General features: G+C 34.5%; 1 protein-coding gene across 1 annotated transcript; it reads left to right on the top strand.

Annotated features, from left to right (window-relative positions):
* The first annotated feature begins 17,589 nt into the window (after nucleotides 1–17,589).
* Nucleotides 17,590–18,216, top strand: LOC113291653 (RING-H2 finger protein ATL78-like). Its single transcript, XM_026541165.1, has one exon. The coding sequence runs from the start codon at nucleotides 17,590–17,592 to the stop codon at nucleotides 18,214–18,216; it is 627 nt and encodes a 208-aa protein (XP_026396950.1).
* Nucleotides 18,217–18,792: the final 576 nt, after the last annotated feature.

Raw genomic sequence — 18,792 nt, 5'->3', positions numbered from 1 at the left:
CACGGACGCAAACACACATATCCCATAACATAATTTGCAATATATAAAACTAATAAAGATTAAATACTGCAAAATCATCTTCCAAATAAACTTTAGAATTTAAATAAATAAATCTAAAAATATTACAAGATGACAACCGTTGGCAATAGCAATGTGTAATCACAATATAGGTTATTCCAAACCCTAGTTATCCTTTTTAAAACATAAGAATAAATTCTCATAAGAAGTTTCTTAGACATTGTAGAGTTTTCTCAAGGCATCTACTGAGAATTCCTTCTCATTATTGAAGAATTCATTGATTATGGGATCATTTAATTCCTCCAGATCTTCAAAAATATCAGTTAACTCACTAAGTTCTCTTTTCAGTTCACACAGGGTGTTCTTTGTCAGAGATAACATTTGTTCATAGTGAGCTATCCTTACCAATAAGAACATGATTTGAGATTTTAAATCATTTCTTTTGCTGATGAAATCCTTCACCATAGCCCTAAGTTATCATTATCTAGGAAAATAGACAAAAAAAAGTTAGAGGAAGAACATTTTTCGTCATTCGTATATTTTTCCTTTTTCTTTCTTGAGGATTGGATTCCTTCACAAAGATACACATTAACTGCTTCTACTGCATCCCTTTTTGTGGTTCATCTAGTTACAGGAGCCATGAAAATGTATCTTTCAAAGAGAAAGGAGTGGAGCGCATTTTGATCACAAATGAATATAAATAGCATACTGGATAAGTAAACCCTAAACAAAAACTTTGACAAAGTCTTCATGGTTCACGATCCATTATCTATTTTTGATAATAAAATATTCAATTGCAAATCTTTACTTAAATAATCTTAAACTGCCAAGGATAAGAAATTAACAACTATACAAGACTTGAGCAACCTTGATGCAATCCTCATATTCTCAAGTTAATAATGAGGATGCATACGTCATTGTATTCAAATAGTGATGGAGTGAGCAAAATGCTCACATCTTGTGTTACTTGGTGACTTATCAAGGTTTGTTGCATAAACAACTTTCTTACCTCCTCTGACTCTGGTTCTCTTAGAATTCTTCTTGTCTTCAGGAGTTCCTTTTTGATTACTCAAGACCATATTCATCTTTTGCATGTCATTCTGAAGTTTCGCAATTCGTTTGTTGTTCCTCTTGAATTTCCAACACTTAATTTGAACATGACTTGCATTTCCAGAAAACATACACTTCAGAGATGAATTTTTGTTTTGCATATTTGACTCCTGTTTATCACAACTTTTAACATCCACAGTTCCAGAACCGGTCGGAACAAAGGAATTATTTGTGCTCACATTATTGCTTTTGAATCCTAAACCATTAGTGTTTCCAAAAGACTTCTGACCGAATAACATTGCTGAAATCTTGTCAGAACTTCCAGATAACCTTTGCATGTCACATTTAAGAGTATTAATCTTCTTTTCTTTTAAAGATAGGGTTCTAATGAATTCATCATTAAGACAGTCAATCTCAAGATTTTTCACCTGAAGTGATGATTCAAGTTTCTTCAAACTCAGTTTTAGTTGAAGATTTTCTTGGTGAATTTCTTCATTTTCAACCAAGAATTTAAGAATATCAGTGTCATACTCGCATTCTGAATCAGATTTTGAGTTAGAAGAAGTTTCTGCTGTGAAAACTGAAAGCTGAAATTTCTGTGCAAACTTTGGAATTATGCGGATTGACCAACTGAATTGATTTTCTTTGTATTGAATCATCTGAAGCATTAGAGACAGAAAGATGTTCCTCGGATTTTTTACTTCTTCTCACAATTTCCTTGATCTTTTGTAAAAGCAATGACCTTTCAGGATCAATATGATTTGAACAACATTCATCAGCCCAAGACAAGCAAGGAGGACTACTTGAGTTGGTCACAACATTGAACGCGGATATTAAGACTATGTTCTGATCATGATCAAAACTCTAAACTATCTAATGAGTGAGTTCTTGGAAAGTGTTCCAAGGTTATTTCCTTTAACGATGACATGCTTCTTAGAATCGTATTTGGCTGGTAACGATCTGAGAATTTTCATCACAATGTCCTTTTCAGGAATAATCTTACTCAATACAACATTAACAATTTCAGAAACTTTGTGATTAAACTCATCAAATGAATCTTCATCATCCATACGAAGGTTTTCCCAATCAGAATTTAGGTTTTGAAGCCTAGCTTCTTTCTCAGAGGAATTTCCTTCGAATACAGTTTCTAAGATATCCCAAGCTTCTTTAGACTTAGTGCACGTAGACACATGGTGCTGAAGATCTAGAGAAATGGCATGGATGATAGCATTTAATCCATCATAATTTTTCTTTGAAGCAAGAATCTCGGCATGACATAAGCACCAATATCCTTTGGGCCAATTACATCGCCTTCTGCAACTACCGGAGGATCATATCCATTAACTACACGAACCCATGATTGAAAATCACGCGCTTGAAGAAAGGCACGCATAACAATTTTCCACGACAGATAATTCGAGCCATTGAAGACTGGTGGTATGTTTATAGAGATAGTGTTTCTGTCCATAGAGTCAAATTGCTATAAACATAGACTTATAAGGTCTTAAACGTGTTTGCTTGATCTGATACCAATTGAAAAATCGGGGGTCTAGCAACCACGCCTAATATTTCATTTAGGCAATCTGTATAGACTAACTCCAATATGTTTCCAAGATAATCAACTAGACAGTCAGACTCAATCAAGGAAAATACATCCAAGAGTTATATCTCTATTTCTCAAATCAATCTGCAATCGAACAGATAGAAATCTGTGAGATGGATTAATATCATACATAAATTGGATGGTACCAAATACCAATATCCAAACGTCAATCAATTTTAATCAACAACTAAAGGTTGGATTCACTAATTGATTGTACTACGCACAACCTGTGATATTTCAATTATATAAAAAATATAATGCGTAAAAGAAATAACATAGACACCATAAAATTTGTTAACGAGGAAACCAGAAATGTAGATAAAACCTCGGGACCTAGTTCATATTTGAACACCACATTGTATTAAGCCGCTACAGACTCTAGCATAATACTAGTTAACTTCAAACTGGAATGTAGTTGCGCCCTAACCAATCTCACACTGATTAAGGTACAATCGCATTCCTTAGCCTCTTGAACCACGCCGGATTCTGCGCACTTGATTTCCTTAGCCGATCTCACCCACAACTAAGAGTTGCTACAACCCAAAGTTGAAGACTTGATAAACAAATCTGTCTCACACAAAAAAGTCTATTGAATAGATAAATCTATCTCCCACAGAAATACCTACGAGTTTTTTTCCGTTTTTTTTTATAAATCAATGTGAATAGGAATCAATTGATACACCGGTCTTATATTCCCGAAGAACATCCTAGTAACATCAATCACCTCAAAATAATCTTAATTTTATGGTAGCGAAACAAGATATTGTGGAATCACAAAAGATTATCCGAAGATGTTTGTGACTACTTTTTATCTTACCTATCAGAGATTAAATCTCGAGCAAATCTTAGAGAAGATAATACTCAATACGATAGAACAAAGTAAGATCAGAACATGCAACTAAAGAGAAAATAGTTGCGTATGGCTTCAGAATCCCAATGAAGCCTTTAAGTCATTAACCTATAATGGTTTTAGGAAAAACCTAGGTTAAAGGACAATCGAATCTTGTCGCAACTATTATCACACAGAAGGTCTGGGAATTAGGTTTCCCAGTTGCCGGAAATCTCCCTTATATAGTCTTCAAATCAGGGTTTGCAATTAATGCTACCTTGGTAACAAAGCATTCAATATTCACCATTAGATGAAAACCTAATTAGAGTCAAGCTAATATTTCAACCGTTTGATTGAAGTTAGCTTGTTATACACAAATGAAATGTGCCTTCATTTAGATATGGGTAACCATACCTAAACGTGTACACTTGGTTAGCTCGATAATATTAACCGAAGTTAGCCATAAGAACACTTTCATATCAACCTTGTTCATATTTATCACAACTAGTTCAAATGACTCAAGTGAAACTAGTTATATAATTGTTTAATTGCTTATATTCTCATAGAAGTATACAAGACAAAATTGAAGAAAAATCGGTTTTGATTCGCTCGAATCAATTCATGAACATTATACCCACGGTTTGCAAAAGATTACATTCCTTAATGTATAAATGTATTTGTTCATGAACAAACCGATTTTATAACTTAACCCACTCAAGTATGCAAACGGGTACGCATACCTAAGTACCCAGACTTGGTCTGGGTTCGCCAGTATGCGAATGGGTACGCATACTGTCGTACATGACCAAACTCAGTTGAATTCCTGGACTTGAACTTTTGAGCCGGTATGCATACGGGCATGCATACTAAGTTCCCGGACTTCAACTATCAAACCAGTACGCATACGCGTATGCATACTATGGTTCCCGGTCTTGGAATAACTTGCAACAGTTAGCATAGAAGTATACATACTGTGTTATATCTAATCAATGGTTAATCGTTCTAAACTACATTTCAATCATTGAAACATTCTTAGAAGACGGGACTAGCTGTCTCACACAAACTATTAGCTTCAAAGAATTTTTCAAGTGATCAATAGATCTATACGAAACATTCCGAGTCTACATCAAATGACTGTCTCGCACAAATCATGTAAGATGTTACCGGGAGATTTTTACATGATTATCTTTTGACTACCGTCAAGAATAAAAGATGAACTTGGTTAAAGCGAAAGCTTACTAACACATATTTCGAGAAATGTTCAAGCGAGTTAAACTCTTCTAGAAATATGAAATGTGTATAAAATAAAGTCTATATATCTATACGAGTTTTGTCTCAATAGGAGATAGACTAGAAATAGACTTCTGAGTGATAGATGAGTTCAAGTCTCCACATATCTTTTGTTGATGAAGTTCCACAAGCTCCCCTTAGTAGTTCTCCGTCTTTAATCGATGAGCGTCGTGAAGTCTAAAGATCAACTACACATTCTATCCTAATTCGAGACATAGATATAAGTAGACTAGAAATCAAGACTTACAGATTTGGAAACTAAACTTGACAAACAACCTTAAGATAGCAACGCTTGCGAGTTCTACCGAGAAGTGCTCTAACATTAAAATCCAGGCAAACTTCATTCGTGTTGTTTCTGGTGGAGTTGTCTATCCGGAGAGAAAAGTACCCTAATTAGGCGAAATCTCTTATGACCACTCGTTTAAAGACTTTTGTGGGATCAAGAAGCTCTACGAGTACCGTTGGTGTGAAACTAGATAATTGCGTTGATATTTTAGTTTTCGATTATTGTTTTCATTAACTAACGGTTATTGAAACTTTGAGCACCTATTTTTTTATTCTTAAGAACCTTCTCTTCTGATATAAGGCTCACTCAAACTAGATCAAAGTATTGACAGGATCTTTAGAACCACTTTCGGATCTAAAGATATCTTATGATAATCCATTGTTAACAAACTTCGTTCTGTGTGTCATTGATCCACAAGAGGATTCAAGTTGTGTTGTGCAGGTTATTGAAGGAAATAGAAGATTTGAAGACGAAGAAAATTTTCTTATTAGTTTTCGTATCTTGTGGATCTAGTGCACAAACCTTGATCGGCTGGGATCCAACTAGAATCGTGTTTATCTTTGATAGACTTAATTGTCTAGTTGTGTAAATTTGGCATCACTTTATGGTTACTCGTTGAGTTCTATATCGATTGATTGCGAATATAAATATTGGGCATTTCAGTAATCAAAGTTTAGATTGATCAACTAGACAAAGGAGTTTATTAGTTTAAATTAAAGGGCCTTTGTCAACAACTCAATAATATGTTTTTAGCAAAGATTGATTAGAGTGGTTACCAAACAGATTCTTCCTTTGCTGTTTGGAATACGATCCAAAGGACTTGCTATTCACATGCGTGACTCTAGAAGTCGAAGACGCAATAATACTAAGGAAACCAAGTAGCTAGGGGTAGTCTACTTGGTCTCAAATTACAAAGTTGATATTAGATTTTGTATAGTGGCTTAATTCTGAGAGTATTCAAAACTGGATTAGGTCCCCGGGTTTTTTTTCCTGCATTTGCGGTTTCTTCGTTAACAAATCTTGATGTGTCATTTACTTTATTTTCGCAGTATAATTGTTATTATAATTAATTAAATTACATACATAAGTTAATCCGAATTACTTGACATTGATCCTAATTGTCAATCGGTTATTACCATAATTATTGTCATGTAAATATCTTCTTGTCGTATTGTCTCGACCTCGTCCATAGACAATCACACAAGGTATATGACTTAAGTTGTATTGTCTCGACTTTGTCCATAGACGATCACTTAAGATACCGTACTTATAGGTTGATATTTAAAAAGATTGTGGTGTATTTGGGTACCCTAATCTTTTCAACCTCCTTTGGGATCCGGTGCTCCTCAAGGGATTATAATATCTAAATAACATAGAATATAGAGTATTCATAGACTTAGACTTGGGATTGATGTTTTTATATAATAATGGGCTGAGGAGGACATATAAAATACGATATCCACAATAGTTTAATGCAGTGAGAATAAAAAAACATACATGAATACATTGGTTAATGCATTAGATTATGTATATAAAAAAATCCGAAAATCGATGGGAAATTGCAAAAGTCCATAAATTTTTATTGCGTTATGTAAATTTTAATGCAAAATTGGTAGCTATTCAATGCTTAACATTATATTCGATGCATAATAATGTGTGATAAGTGCATATTTCACATATATATTTGGTGTTGAATCCATGCTAGTAATTGCTTAGTTTCTTGCAAATTATTGTATATTACTCTTGTTTTCTCTATTTGTGTTTTATTAGGTGAATCATCCAAAAGAAGCGAATTGGCACTTAATTGTGCAAAGAAAGAAGTTAGCTACAAACGGAGAAGGGCCAAAGACCAAGTGGAACTCGTTCGAATCCAGGAGTCCTTGATATCACCTCGAAGGGGACGAAAAGAAGAAGCCAATGGCGAAAGAATTGAGTTATTCCAACGTCGTATGAAGATTTTATGGGAGTTTGAGCAAGTCAAAGTTGCGGAATCTCTGAGCGCACAGAATTTATAAAGGCACCTGCTGTTTTACTAAGGGTTGCCACCACCATCTTCTTCTTAATTCACGACCAGCGCATGGAATATTCTTCCTGCTCTCCATCAGCACGAGCAAAGCAGCTGTGATGGCAAAGGGTGATGCTGGTAAACGGTGATTCAGTCGGAGGTGCATGGTAATGGTGGTGTTGATCTTTGGACGCTGCTGCTGGCACTGATGCTGTCTCGGTTATTGATGACGAGAAGCTATATAAGGACTCGAGAGAAAACAGGAAAAGAAGAGTAATGGTTGTCTTTGGTTCGTAGAGCAAGAACATGGATATGTATTCACTGTCACTAACTGTTGGAGTTCGCTGGTGATTGAATGGATCTCAAGACTGATAACTCGAGAGTACTTCTCTTTCTGAATGGTGGCAGTGTTGATTATCGGTGAAGGGACAGAGATGGACGAAGGAATATATGATGCAGTCATGGCGTTGCTGCAACTACGACGGAGTTGAGTCTTGGCTTAATGAAAAGGATGAAAGATGGTTTGAGTTTCTGTCAATCCACGACGATTGCTTAACGAGCAGAGATGGAGAATACAAGGCAGTACGGAAGAAAATGGTTGCTTCCATTAATGGCTGCTGTCACTTCAGGTGCTGGTAGTCGATGGAGTTCAGGTTTGTTAGGTCGATGCTGGTGTCTTTCTCAATCTTGGAAGGAAGTATTGGAGTTTAGCTGTTGCTGTTGGTGGTTCTTGCTGGTGATGATAAAGATGGCTGTTCGAGTGATTGGTAATGATGCATGGCAGTTAATACTTAGTTGATGGCGTCTGCTGGAAGAGAGAATGGAGTCCGAGTTAGAAGACACATGAGGAGTTACGTGTATGAAACCCAGCCGTGATTGAGAAGTAGAAATTGGAGGAAAAGTTCCAGGAGAACTTACGGATAGAAAGTCTAGTCGTGGAAAGGAAAAAGAAATAGGTTGTCAGTTCCATAGAACTGACAAGCCAAAGATTAATGAATGGGCTAGGGTTTGTTTCAGTTGGGCCAGCTGACTTACTTGCTGCGAAGAATTCTTTTCACGACCACTCTTTTGTCCGTGACCTGCTTATGGAAATATGGCTCGAGTTTGACAACGTACTTCAAACGGGAATTGATGCACGGACACTTCTACTCTTGGACATCTATATAAGAGACCCTTCTTGACCTAAATCTTATCTCATATAATCTCACCTCTCATAATACATTTTTGTTCTTCATTGATATTTTAGGGTTTACAGGGAAACCGGGAAACGGTGTAATCATGAGAAATTAAACTTTTATTGATTAGGTTGAATTCTATGTTCCGGACGTGAAGCTTAATTATTATACAAGTTTATTCGAAGTTTTTATCATATTATCGATTGTCTTTTCTATATCTAGGGTTTATGATTGATTACTAGATTGTCCAAGTGTACAATTGGATTAATATTTTGATCATTCTAATGCTATTAGAAGTTGGGTGATAAGTGTAATAGTCAAACAACTCCCTACACAAGTAGAAATCGCGAGACCTTGCAGAGGGATTCTGTGGAGTAATTGCGAGTGAAGACAACATCAGCAAGTGAACCTTGAGCTAAGAGTTTAACTACTGGGATCAACCTAATTCACAAAGCTTAAAGCGTTCGATTGGATTACACCTTGAGTGAGCAACTACTTAGTTGTTCGTCGAATAGAATCTGATATTGGAGAGCTTCCGTATCCGTGGTATAAGGATTTTTGGGGGTAGCACTGAGCTAGATGCTATTCTACGGTTGGTGATAATTGATTCTTACGAAAGGTAAACGAGTATACTATGCAAATAAACGTTTGGTAACGACGAATGATTCCTAATCATCTTTTCATCTTATTATTTATTATTCTCTTTGTGTATCATAATCGAACCAATCCCCTCTTTTTAGTATTTTTCATTATTTAGCTATTCCAAGTAACATATCAATTACACGGCTCTCTGTGGGAACGATCCTTACTACCGCTATATTACTAGTTAATTATTAGGAAATATCTTGATTAATTTGTTGCACCTACGACACGCATCAATGTGCAACCATGATTTCTTAACCTACGCACTCATGCGTAGGTATGCATTTTCTAAAAGAATATATCATTCCATATTTAGTTAAATTTTTGGATATCATAACCTAGAAAGTTAAACCACTACAATTTTCTGGAAATATTCACCGATTATCATAAATGAATTAAGATTTATTTACTCAAAAGTAGTGATGTGAACAATTTTGAGGATAGTGATGCAATCTTAGTATATCTACTACAACATGATACAAAAAAACTATCACCTCATATGGTATCACAAGGGGTATAAATTTATCTGCTATAGATATGAACTTAATCAAGTCATACATATATTGCTAAGTCATAGTCTTTCCTGGATATACTTCATAACCTTCTTCTCCTTTAGAAGGTAATTCATTGATACAATCAACATCCTCAATTGTTGGAGTTATTTCACCAAAAAATAGAGGATACGTATTGGTTTCCTGATACCAACGCTCACAAAATACATTGATAAGAGCACAATGAATTTTATGATTGTCGTACTTGATTTAATGTATAACATCATTGTTTTGCACATATTGTAACTTTGGCACATTCTTTATCAATTGGTGACACTATTTTGACTATGTCTTGGTATGGATGGAGTTTAAGAAATATGGTCTTGGATATTTGGATTCTATCAAACAAAAGAACAAGTTATACACAACATAGTAACTAACAACTACAACATAAATTTCAAAAATAAAAAATAATAATCCACATACCGAGATTTCCCATACTAATCATGCAATATGGTGTCTTAATAACATAATAGATGGGTATCAATTGGTTGTCCGGGGATGTCACTTGCTTTAACCACCATTTTTCATTTATACTTTATAAAACCATCCTTATTGCTATTATCTCCATCATCGTTATCACTATTCTCGTTGTCATGCTCATAAATACTGATATCTTCATCATCCTTATTCCCATTCTCGTCATCAATCTTATCACTTTTTGCTTCATGAATATCCTCATTCTCATTGTATTCATCCCTATCACTTCATTCAATCGTATCTTCGTTGTCTATCTCTTCAGCAACTTATTTACTTAGCGGTCGATCACTCATTCGAACTGAAGATGAAGACATTTTTGCCGTTCTTTTTGTAAATCTAAAACAATAAGAGCGAAAATTAAGTTCCAATAAATTCCTATTAAGATCACATATTCTAATTAATATCTACGAATTCCTAAACAGTGAGAGAATTCAACATCATAAACAAAATAATAAATAAATAAACATGCTTCTATTTGGGATACTAAATTATAATTTACTTGCACGTATCTGACTCAAACAATTTAATCAGTCACATGGAATGCAGAATCCTATCACAGATACTTCAACACTAAACAACTTTGATAAAACATTTAATCATAAATCCGGTGGTCTACTACTAATGAACATAGCCTCAACAACCAAAATTCTTTCCTAAACATCAAAAACCTATACATAAACATGGTTTCTTCTCATTAGGATTTCGGGTTTTAATTTAAAATCTTTAAAATTAAGTTCAACCAACCTTGAGATATACTGTGATGTTGATTTGGTTATGTTAGTTCGTTCGATGATAATTTGGTCGAATGATTTTTCAACAAATTTAAGAAAATAAAATTCTAGGGTTTATGTTTAGGGGTTTGGTTAACCGGTTTAAAAGAACAAATGGAAAATATATAATTTTGATTAAAATGAGTTATTATTTTTAGATTTAGTTTTAATAAGTAAACCAGTTCATTTGGATCGATTAAATGACAACTAAGCGCGCTGACCAACTATGAGTTCCTGTTAACTCGGTAAACGTACATGGGCAATGATTTGGACTACGGTTAATAAATTAAACAAAAATAAATATGGGTTATGATTAATAAAAACGCGGTTACATTTAAGAGAAGCGTTTAATTGTGTGTGCACGCTCTTCTAAAAAGTGTTTATCGGGTCCCATTACCTCGTTGCTTAGAATACCGTTGTTTGTTATATAACTATTAAAATTGTTAGAGCACTTCTCGGTCGAACTCGCAAGCGTTGCTATCTCAAGCTTGTTTGTCAAGTTTAGTTGATCAAAACCATATACTTGATATCTAGTCAACTTATAGTTATGTCTCGGATTAGGATAGAATGTATAATTAAGCTTTAGACATCACGGTGTTCACCAATTGAAGAAGAATATCTACTGAGGATCTTGGAGGAACTTCATCAACAAAAGGTATGTGGAGACTAAAACTTATCTATCACTCAGAAGTCTATTCATTCAATCTTCTAATGAGACTAAGTCGTATATCTATATAGACTTTTACATTATAAACGTTTGATATTTCGAGCCGAGTTTATCTCGCTTATCTATTTCTCAAAATATGTGTTGGAAGCTTTTTGTTTTAGATATATTCATTGTATTATTGACGAGTTTAGTTGGAAACAATTTACTTCTTGTAAACTAAATATTAAGTCAAAAGATGATCATGTGAAAATTACTTTGAACATCTTATATGATTTGTGTGAGACAGTCATTTGATGTTAGCTCGGGAACATCTTATTGAGACTAAAACTTATCTATCACTCAGAAGTCTATTCTATTCAATCTTCTAATGAGACTAAGTCTTATATCTATATAGACTTTTACATTATACACGTTTGATATTTCAAGCCGAGTTTATCTCGCTTATCTATTTCTCGAAATATGTGTTGGAAGCTTTTTGCTTTAACTATATTCATCGTATTATTGACGAGTTTAGTTGGAAACAATTTACTTCTCGTAAACTAAATATTAAGTCAAAAGATGATCATGTGAAAATTACTTTGAACATCTTATATGATTTGTGTGAGACAGTCATTTGATGTTAGATCGGGAAGTTTCGTATTGATTATTCGATCACTTGAAAATTACTTGAATCTGATGGTATGTGTGACACTATTATTGTCGTTTTCCAAGGATGTTCAATGATTTAAATGAGAGTTTAGAACAATTACCCATCTCCAGATACAACACGGTATGCATGCCTAGTATACGAACTGTATTATGATGATTTAGGTATGGAAATCTTGTTTACATACCTAGTATGCGAACGGATTTACCTGAGAAGGTTCCGAACTCTTGTTTGCGTTCCTAGTATGCGAACGGGTTTACCTGAGTTGGTTCCGGGACAGTTGTTCACGAACCGTGTTTGCGAACGGCTTAATTAGGCCAACGTCCGAAGCTGATGTTCGCGTACTAGTTTGCGAACACAGTAGTGAAGTTCTAAAATCGTTTATGTACGATTCCCATACTCATGAACTAAAACATTTATGATTTAAGGAATTCGAATTAACTTTGCATACCGTGGCTAAATGCTCATGAATTAATTCTTGTATAAGTACTTTGTATGATTACGAAACAAACCGATTTTGATTCAATTTGTTCATATATATTTCTATGAGATAGTGAACAATTGAAAAACTGAAGAACAATTAGATTTATTTGATTATCTATCATGATTGATTGATCTTCATTTTTGATCTAGAAGTGTTAGAGGAATATGGCTAAGACAAAGGTTCTCATATGGATAACTTCAGTTAACTGTTATTGAGCCATCTCAATATACATATTTAGGTACGGTAACCTTATCTAAATATAAGTATATTTCATTTGTGTGTAACAAGCTAAGATCATCTAACAGTGGAGATTGATTGTTGAATTTCTAAGCAGACTTAACTTGAATCTTAAATTAGGAGTTCATCTAACTGTGAATATTGAATGCTTCGTTACGAAGCTATCTTATCTTAATTTGATTGAAAACAACCCTGATTTGAAAGACTATATAATGAAGAACTATAGCAACTGGAAAACCTAATCCCGGAACTTTCCTGTGTCCTAGTTGCAAACTAGAGTCGATTCTCCTTTAACCTAGGTTTTCCAAAATCATTATTAGGTTAACGACTTGAAGACTTCATTTGGTATTCGTGAAGCCAGATCCAACTATTTCTCTATAATTGCGTATTTTGATCTTGCTTGTTCTATCGTATTGAGTTTTATCTTCTCTAAGATTTACTCGAGATTTATCTCTGTTAGGTAAGATATAAAAAGTAATCACAACAGTTATTCGTCCCAGTCTATTTTGATTCCGCAATAACTTCTTCTGTTAATCAGTTAGGTTATTGTAAGGTGACTAATATTTCTAGGATGCTCTTCTCGAGTACGGAACAAATAAAATAAAGGATAGACATATCTGCTGGAGACAGATTTGTTTATAAGTCTTTGACTTTGGGTCGTAGCAACTCTTAATTGTGGTGAGATCAGCTAAGGGAATCAAGTGCGCAAAATCCGGCGTGGTTCAAGAGGCAAACGCGACTGTACCTTAATCGTTGTGAGACTTGGTTAAGGCTCAACTACATTCCAATCCGAAGTTAACTTGTAGTAGGATAGAATCTGTAATGGATTAATACAGTGTGGTGTTCAAATCTGGACTAGGTTCCGGGGTTTTTCTGCATTTGCGGTTTCCTCATTAACAAAATTTCGGTTGTCTGTGTTATTTCTTTTCCGCATTATACTTGTTTATATAATTGAAATATCACAGGTTGTGCGTAGTTCAATCAGTTGATAAATTCGACCTTGATTTTTGGGTAGAACTTGATTGACACTTGGGCATTGATCTTTGGTACCGTCCAAGTTATTTCTCATATCAATCAGCAGGCTCGCAGATTTCTATCTGTATGATTTGTTGATTGTATTGAGAACGAGATGAAAACTATTTGATATAATTCTTGATTGAGTCTCACTTTTAAGTTGGTGCTCTCGGAATTAAATTGGAGTTTAGTCCATACATATTTTCGAACGAATTATTGGGTGTGGTTGTTATACCCCCGCTTTTTCAGTTGGTATCAGAGCAGGCAAACACGCAAAGACCTCATAAGTCTGTGTTTGTAGCAATCTGACTCTATGGACATAAGTGTTATCTGTATAAACGTACCTCCAGTCTTCAATGGCTCGAATTAATTATGGTGGAAAATTTCTATGCGTGCCTTTCTTTAAGCGCGTGATTTTAAATCATGGGTTCATGTTTTAAATTGTTATAATCCTCCATTAGTTACAGTAGACGTTGTAACTGTTGCAAAGGATATTGGTGAGTATGATCCTTTTGAGATTCTTGTCGCAAAGCAAAATTCTGACGGATTAAATGTTATCATCCATGCCATTACCCCAGATTTTCAGCACCATGTGACTATGTGCACTCGGTCTAAAGATGCTTGGGATATCTAGAAACCGTATTTGAAGGGAATACCTCTGAGAAAGAAGCTAGGCTTCAAAACCTAAATTTTGACCGGAAAAACTTTTGTATGGCTGATGAAGAGTCATTTGATGAGTTTAATCACAAAGTGCCTGAAATTGTTAATGCATCTTTTGCATTGGGTAAGACTATTTATGAAAAGGACATTGTGATGAAAATTCTTAGACCGCTACAAGCTAGATACAATTCTAAGAAACATGCCATCGTTGATGGAAATAATCTTGAAACACTTTCCAGAAATACACTTGTTGGAAAGTTAAAGATTTTTGATCTAGAACTAAGTAAAAGAGAAAAACTTCGCATGTCGTGCAATCCTGTTGGTGCACCTGATGTAAGTTCTCTATGTTGTAAATTGATTGATATGGAGGATGGGAATTTCTATAACTCAACCCTTTCACTGTTCGTACAATGGTTCTTGAAAAGCCTTTCGAGAAATCAACAGCTCTTTCGAGAAATCAACCCTTAAAGACCAGGAACACTTAAAGATGGATTGCACAATGGTTCTTGAAAAGCCTTCTTCTAGTAATTTCTTTATCAGAAGAAGAGAAGAAAATCTCATAAGAAATCAACAGCTCTTTCGAAAGAGATTTTCAGAACCATTCATAGTCTGCAAACTTTGATAAACAAAGCATGCAGAACATTATGGGAAAGGAAGATGGCCCTTGTTGGTCATTCCTCTGTAAGTAGAAAACAAAGACAAGGAATAAGGAAATCTTCCTCACCTCTTGAGAAACCACCTGATCTGTTACTGGATGGGAGAAATTACAAGTTGTAATCGTTTCTGAGATTGTTCTTGTTTTCCCCTGGACAAGAACTATAATCTCCAAGAGGGGTGTGAAAAAATTTATGATGTTTCATATTTTATTAGCTTGACGAGAATCTTTCTCATGATTATCGTGTTCTTGTATCTCCTTCTTGTGCTCTAAATTCGTTTATTAAGCTAAAATCCTTTTTCTTGTGTTTATGTTCGTGAAAATAGCTTGCACACATCCTGGGAATGTATACAAATTTTGATTGACGAAGCCCTTTTTGGGTTATCCAAAATTCTGTTAGGGTTTTGGTCAAAGGTCTTTTTGGGAATTTATTCCTTATCTTCTCCCTTTTTAAGGTTGAAGATTTCATTTCTTGAGCAAGCATTTCATTTACTTTTCTAGTCATGTCCTCATCAATTCCTTCTAGTAAAGAAGATGATGTTTGGACTGTTCTCTTTCCCTCTACGAACTTTCTTAGAGGATAATCTCGTTTTTAGCTTGATAAGCTCTCAATTTGATATGAATCCCTAAGTCTCTCAATTTGATAAGCTCTCACTAACCATATATCTTGTTTTGGAACAAGTACGTGCCTTGAAGAGTGAACTTGAATCTTCAACCAAAAAGAATTGAAGAAAATATGGATAATCTCGAATCCAGGATTGATCTAATCGAAGATGAGCTTGATGAATATAGGGAATATGAGAAGAGTCTTCAAAGTAAGTGAAATGTGTTTTGTCTCTTGTCATTATTATGTCTAGGCAACTTCTTTTTATGAGAATTTATTCTTATGTTTAAGAAGGAAAACTAGGGTGTGGAATAACATTTATTGTGATTACACATAGCTATTTCAACGAATTTCATCTTGCAATGTTTTTAGATTTATTTATTTAAATTCTAAAGTTATTTGGAAGATGATTTTTGAAGTATTTAATCTTTTTGATTTCGTTTATTGCAATTACTTATGAGATATATATATATATGTGTTTACGTTCGTGAACTGTGCTTATCTCATATATGCTCAAAAGTTAAGTCTATTATGTTTTTATGCAAATATTGATGAAAGATAGAAAAGGTGTCTTTATCTTTTTTGATTATTAAGAAGTTTTGATATCTAATCAATATCATAGGTGTTGATATAAATTGTTAGAGTTGTTTGGTACTTAGATTTTGTCCAATTTTAGTATTTGGTGTAACATTTGTTCAATTTAACTAGGACTAGACGTCAAGTCATACTTTGGGAATAATACAATTTAGTCTAAAATGGTACTAATATGTATTAGTTAATCCCGACTCATTCTACCAGGTACAAATTAGTCCTTTATTTATTTAAAATATGGAAGTACACTAATCTAGATTTTTACAATTCACTCCAAAGTGACTCATGGTAATGTCATTAATTTTAAATGACATACAAATAATTTAAAACCAATTTCGGAGCGCTCAACCGAAATTCACAAACTTTACATATTTGGAAGTTCTTTGAGAGATCTACACATAGAGTATCCACATGACTATAAAATTTTCATTTATAAAATTATTTGTTTTCGTTTTATGGTTATCTCATGTAAAAACATACATAAACTTATAAAATCAACATTTTAAATGGGGACCTAAAATTTTATGTGGCATAAAAAACAAAGAAAACAACTTCCACCTTTTGCTGGAAAGATGCTCTAAATACTCATGAAAATATCAGTTGAGTCGAATTTCTTTAAAAAAAACCTAGGCATTATTTGAAGAAAATAATACTCAAGAAGTAAACCACCACCATAAATGAAAAAATAATTCATGACTCGAGTTGCACAGGCCTGTAAAGACCTTGTATATCTATATCGAGAAGTAACTATCCACTGATACCAAGATGTATAAAGACCTTGTATTTGGTCGTGTTGTTGTATGATTCTCGTTTCTCATTTATTTAAATTTGGGAATGCCCCATAGATGTGGTTTCCCTTATAGCTCAGTCGTAAAGCGTCAGTCTTGTAAACTGAAGGTCCGCAGTTCAATCCTGCATGAGGGCATTTTGCATTTTAGTTCTTTTTTGCTATATTAATTAATGGATAAGATACAAAATGAATATGAGAATTCAAATGAAAGATTGAAAGTGGAACTTCCAAATCATCCAAAAAAAAAAAGTTGATTACAAAAACATATTCATACATTTCTTTGTTGGTTGGTCAATTAAAAACGAAAACATTTTCGTGTCCATATCTAAAGAGTTGCAAAAGCCCGGGCCTATTCTGTTGTTTATACTTTGAATATTTGATCAAATACCATTTAACTACTTGTGGCCATTTGCAATATTTTAACTTCAAAAAGCCAACCGCTAAAACACTATATATATACCTTCTAACCCCGACCCCTACACAATCCAAAACGACTAGCAACTCCAGAAAAATATTTCCCAAGGTAACAACTCAAATCAACAATGTCTTCTTCTTTTTCATCAAGGAAGCTACTTCTGCAAACTATTCCTCGCATATCAACAGGCTCACCTATCTCCCCACATGCCGGTACAAAGGAACCCGAGAGTAATATTGATGCAAATGTAATTATGGTTCTTTCAGTGCTTGTATGTGCACTGATATGTGTACTAGTGCTTAATTCCATCGTTAGATGTGCGTTGGGTTACTCTAACCGGCTTGCACGTGATTCCGGTGACAACAGACCAATTCAGTCAGTTGCTAACACAGGAATAAAGAAAAAGGCTCTCAAGACATTTACCGTAGTTACTTACTCATCTGGCGGGTTAAAGCTTCCGAGTTTAGACACTGAATGCGTTATATGTCTCTCAGAGTTTGCTCAGAGTGAGCGAATTAGAATTCTACCTAAATGCAACCATGGGTTTCATATTAAATGCATCGGTAAATGGCTCAGTTCGCAGTCAACCTGCCCAACTTGCAGGCATTGTTTGATTGAGACGTGCGAAAAGATCATCAATGGGGGCAGCAGCCAACCTAGGCCTTTGATTCCGCTGCCACAGCCTCCACATTCATCAACCATTGTTCCATTAGAACATGAAGGAATCACACAGAATTTCGCGGACATATGTTGAATGTTATTTGTGAATTGTATATACATGTTAGGGACACCGGAAAACACCATTGTATAGAAACTTGAGAAATATGTAATTCACTTTCAGTTATATATATATCAAAACCAGACACTGATTCAGCCTGTACATGAAATTGAGAAATGAAAAGCTTCTTATATCCTTCCTATCGCCTAGCTTAGAACCAGTGATTCAGTGTGATATGAAAATGAAACCCATTGTTAGTGGACTCTCCAACTTGAAATCAAATGAAATTCAGAAGATACTAGTTTTTTAAGGAGGATTTTGTATTAGTTGCTCTATTTAGTGAGTGTACTCCCAATAGATTTGTTTATCATTTGACTATATTTAGTTGCAGGCCGTGCATATTTTTGTTTTCTTGGGATAACTATAAATATGCATGCTGTATTGCATTAAAAAGAATGTCTATTCGACGAATCCACTGAGCGCTGCCCCAAAGGTTTTTCCTTTTAAATTTTCAAGTGGGTTACATATATATAGTCCCTTACGGTCTAGTGCCAAATGGAATTTCGGGTACCAAATCCCTTGGAATGTCTATGTAGACCTTACTGTTTGGCA

Source organism: Papaver somniferum, chromosome 6 (genome assembly GCF_003573695.1).
Source record: "Papaver somniferum cultivar HN1 chromosome 6, ASM357369v1, whole genome shotgun sequence".
In the NCBI taxonomy this organism is placed as follows: Eukaryota; Viridiplantae; Streptophyta; class Magnoliopsida; order Ranunculales; family Papaveraceae; genus Papaver; species Papaver somniferum.
The sequence above is the reverse complement of the archived record's forward strand: the minus strand, read 5'-3'. Positions and strand labels throughout refer to the sequence as shown.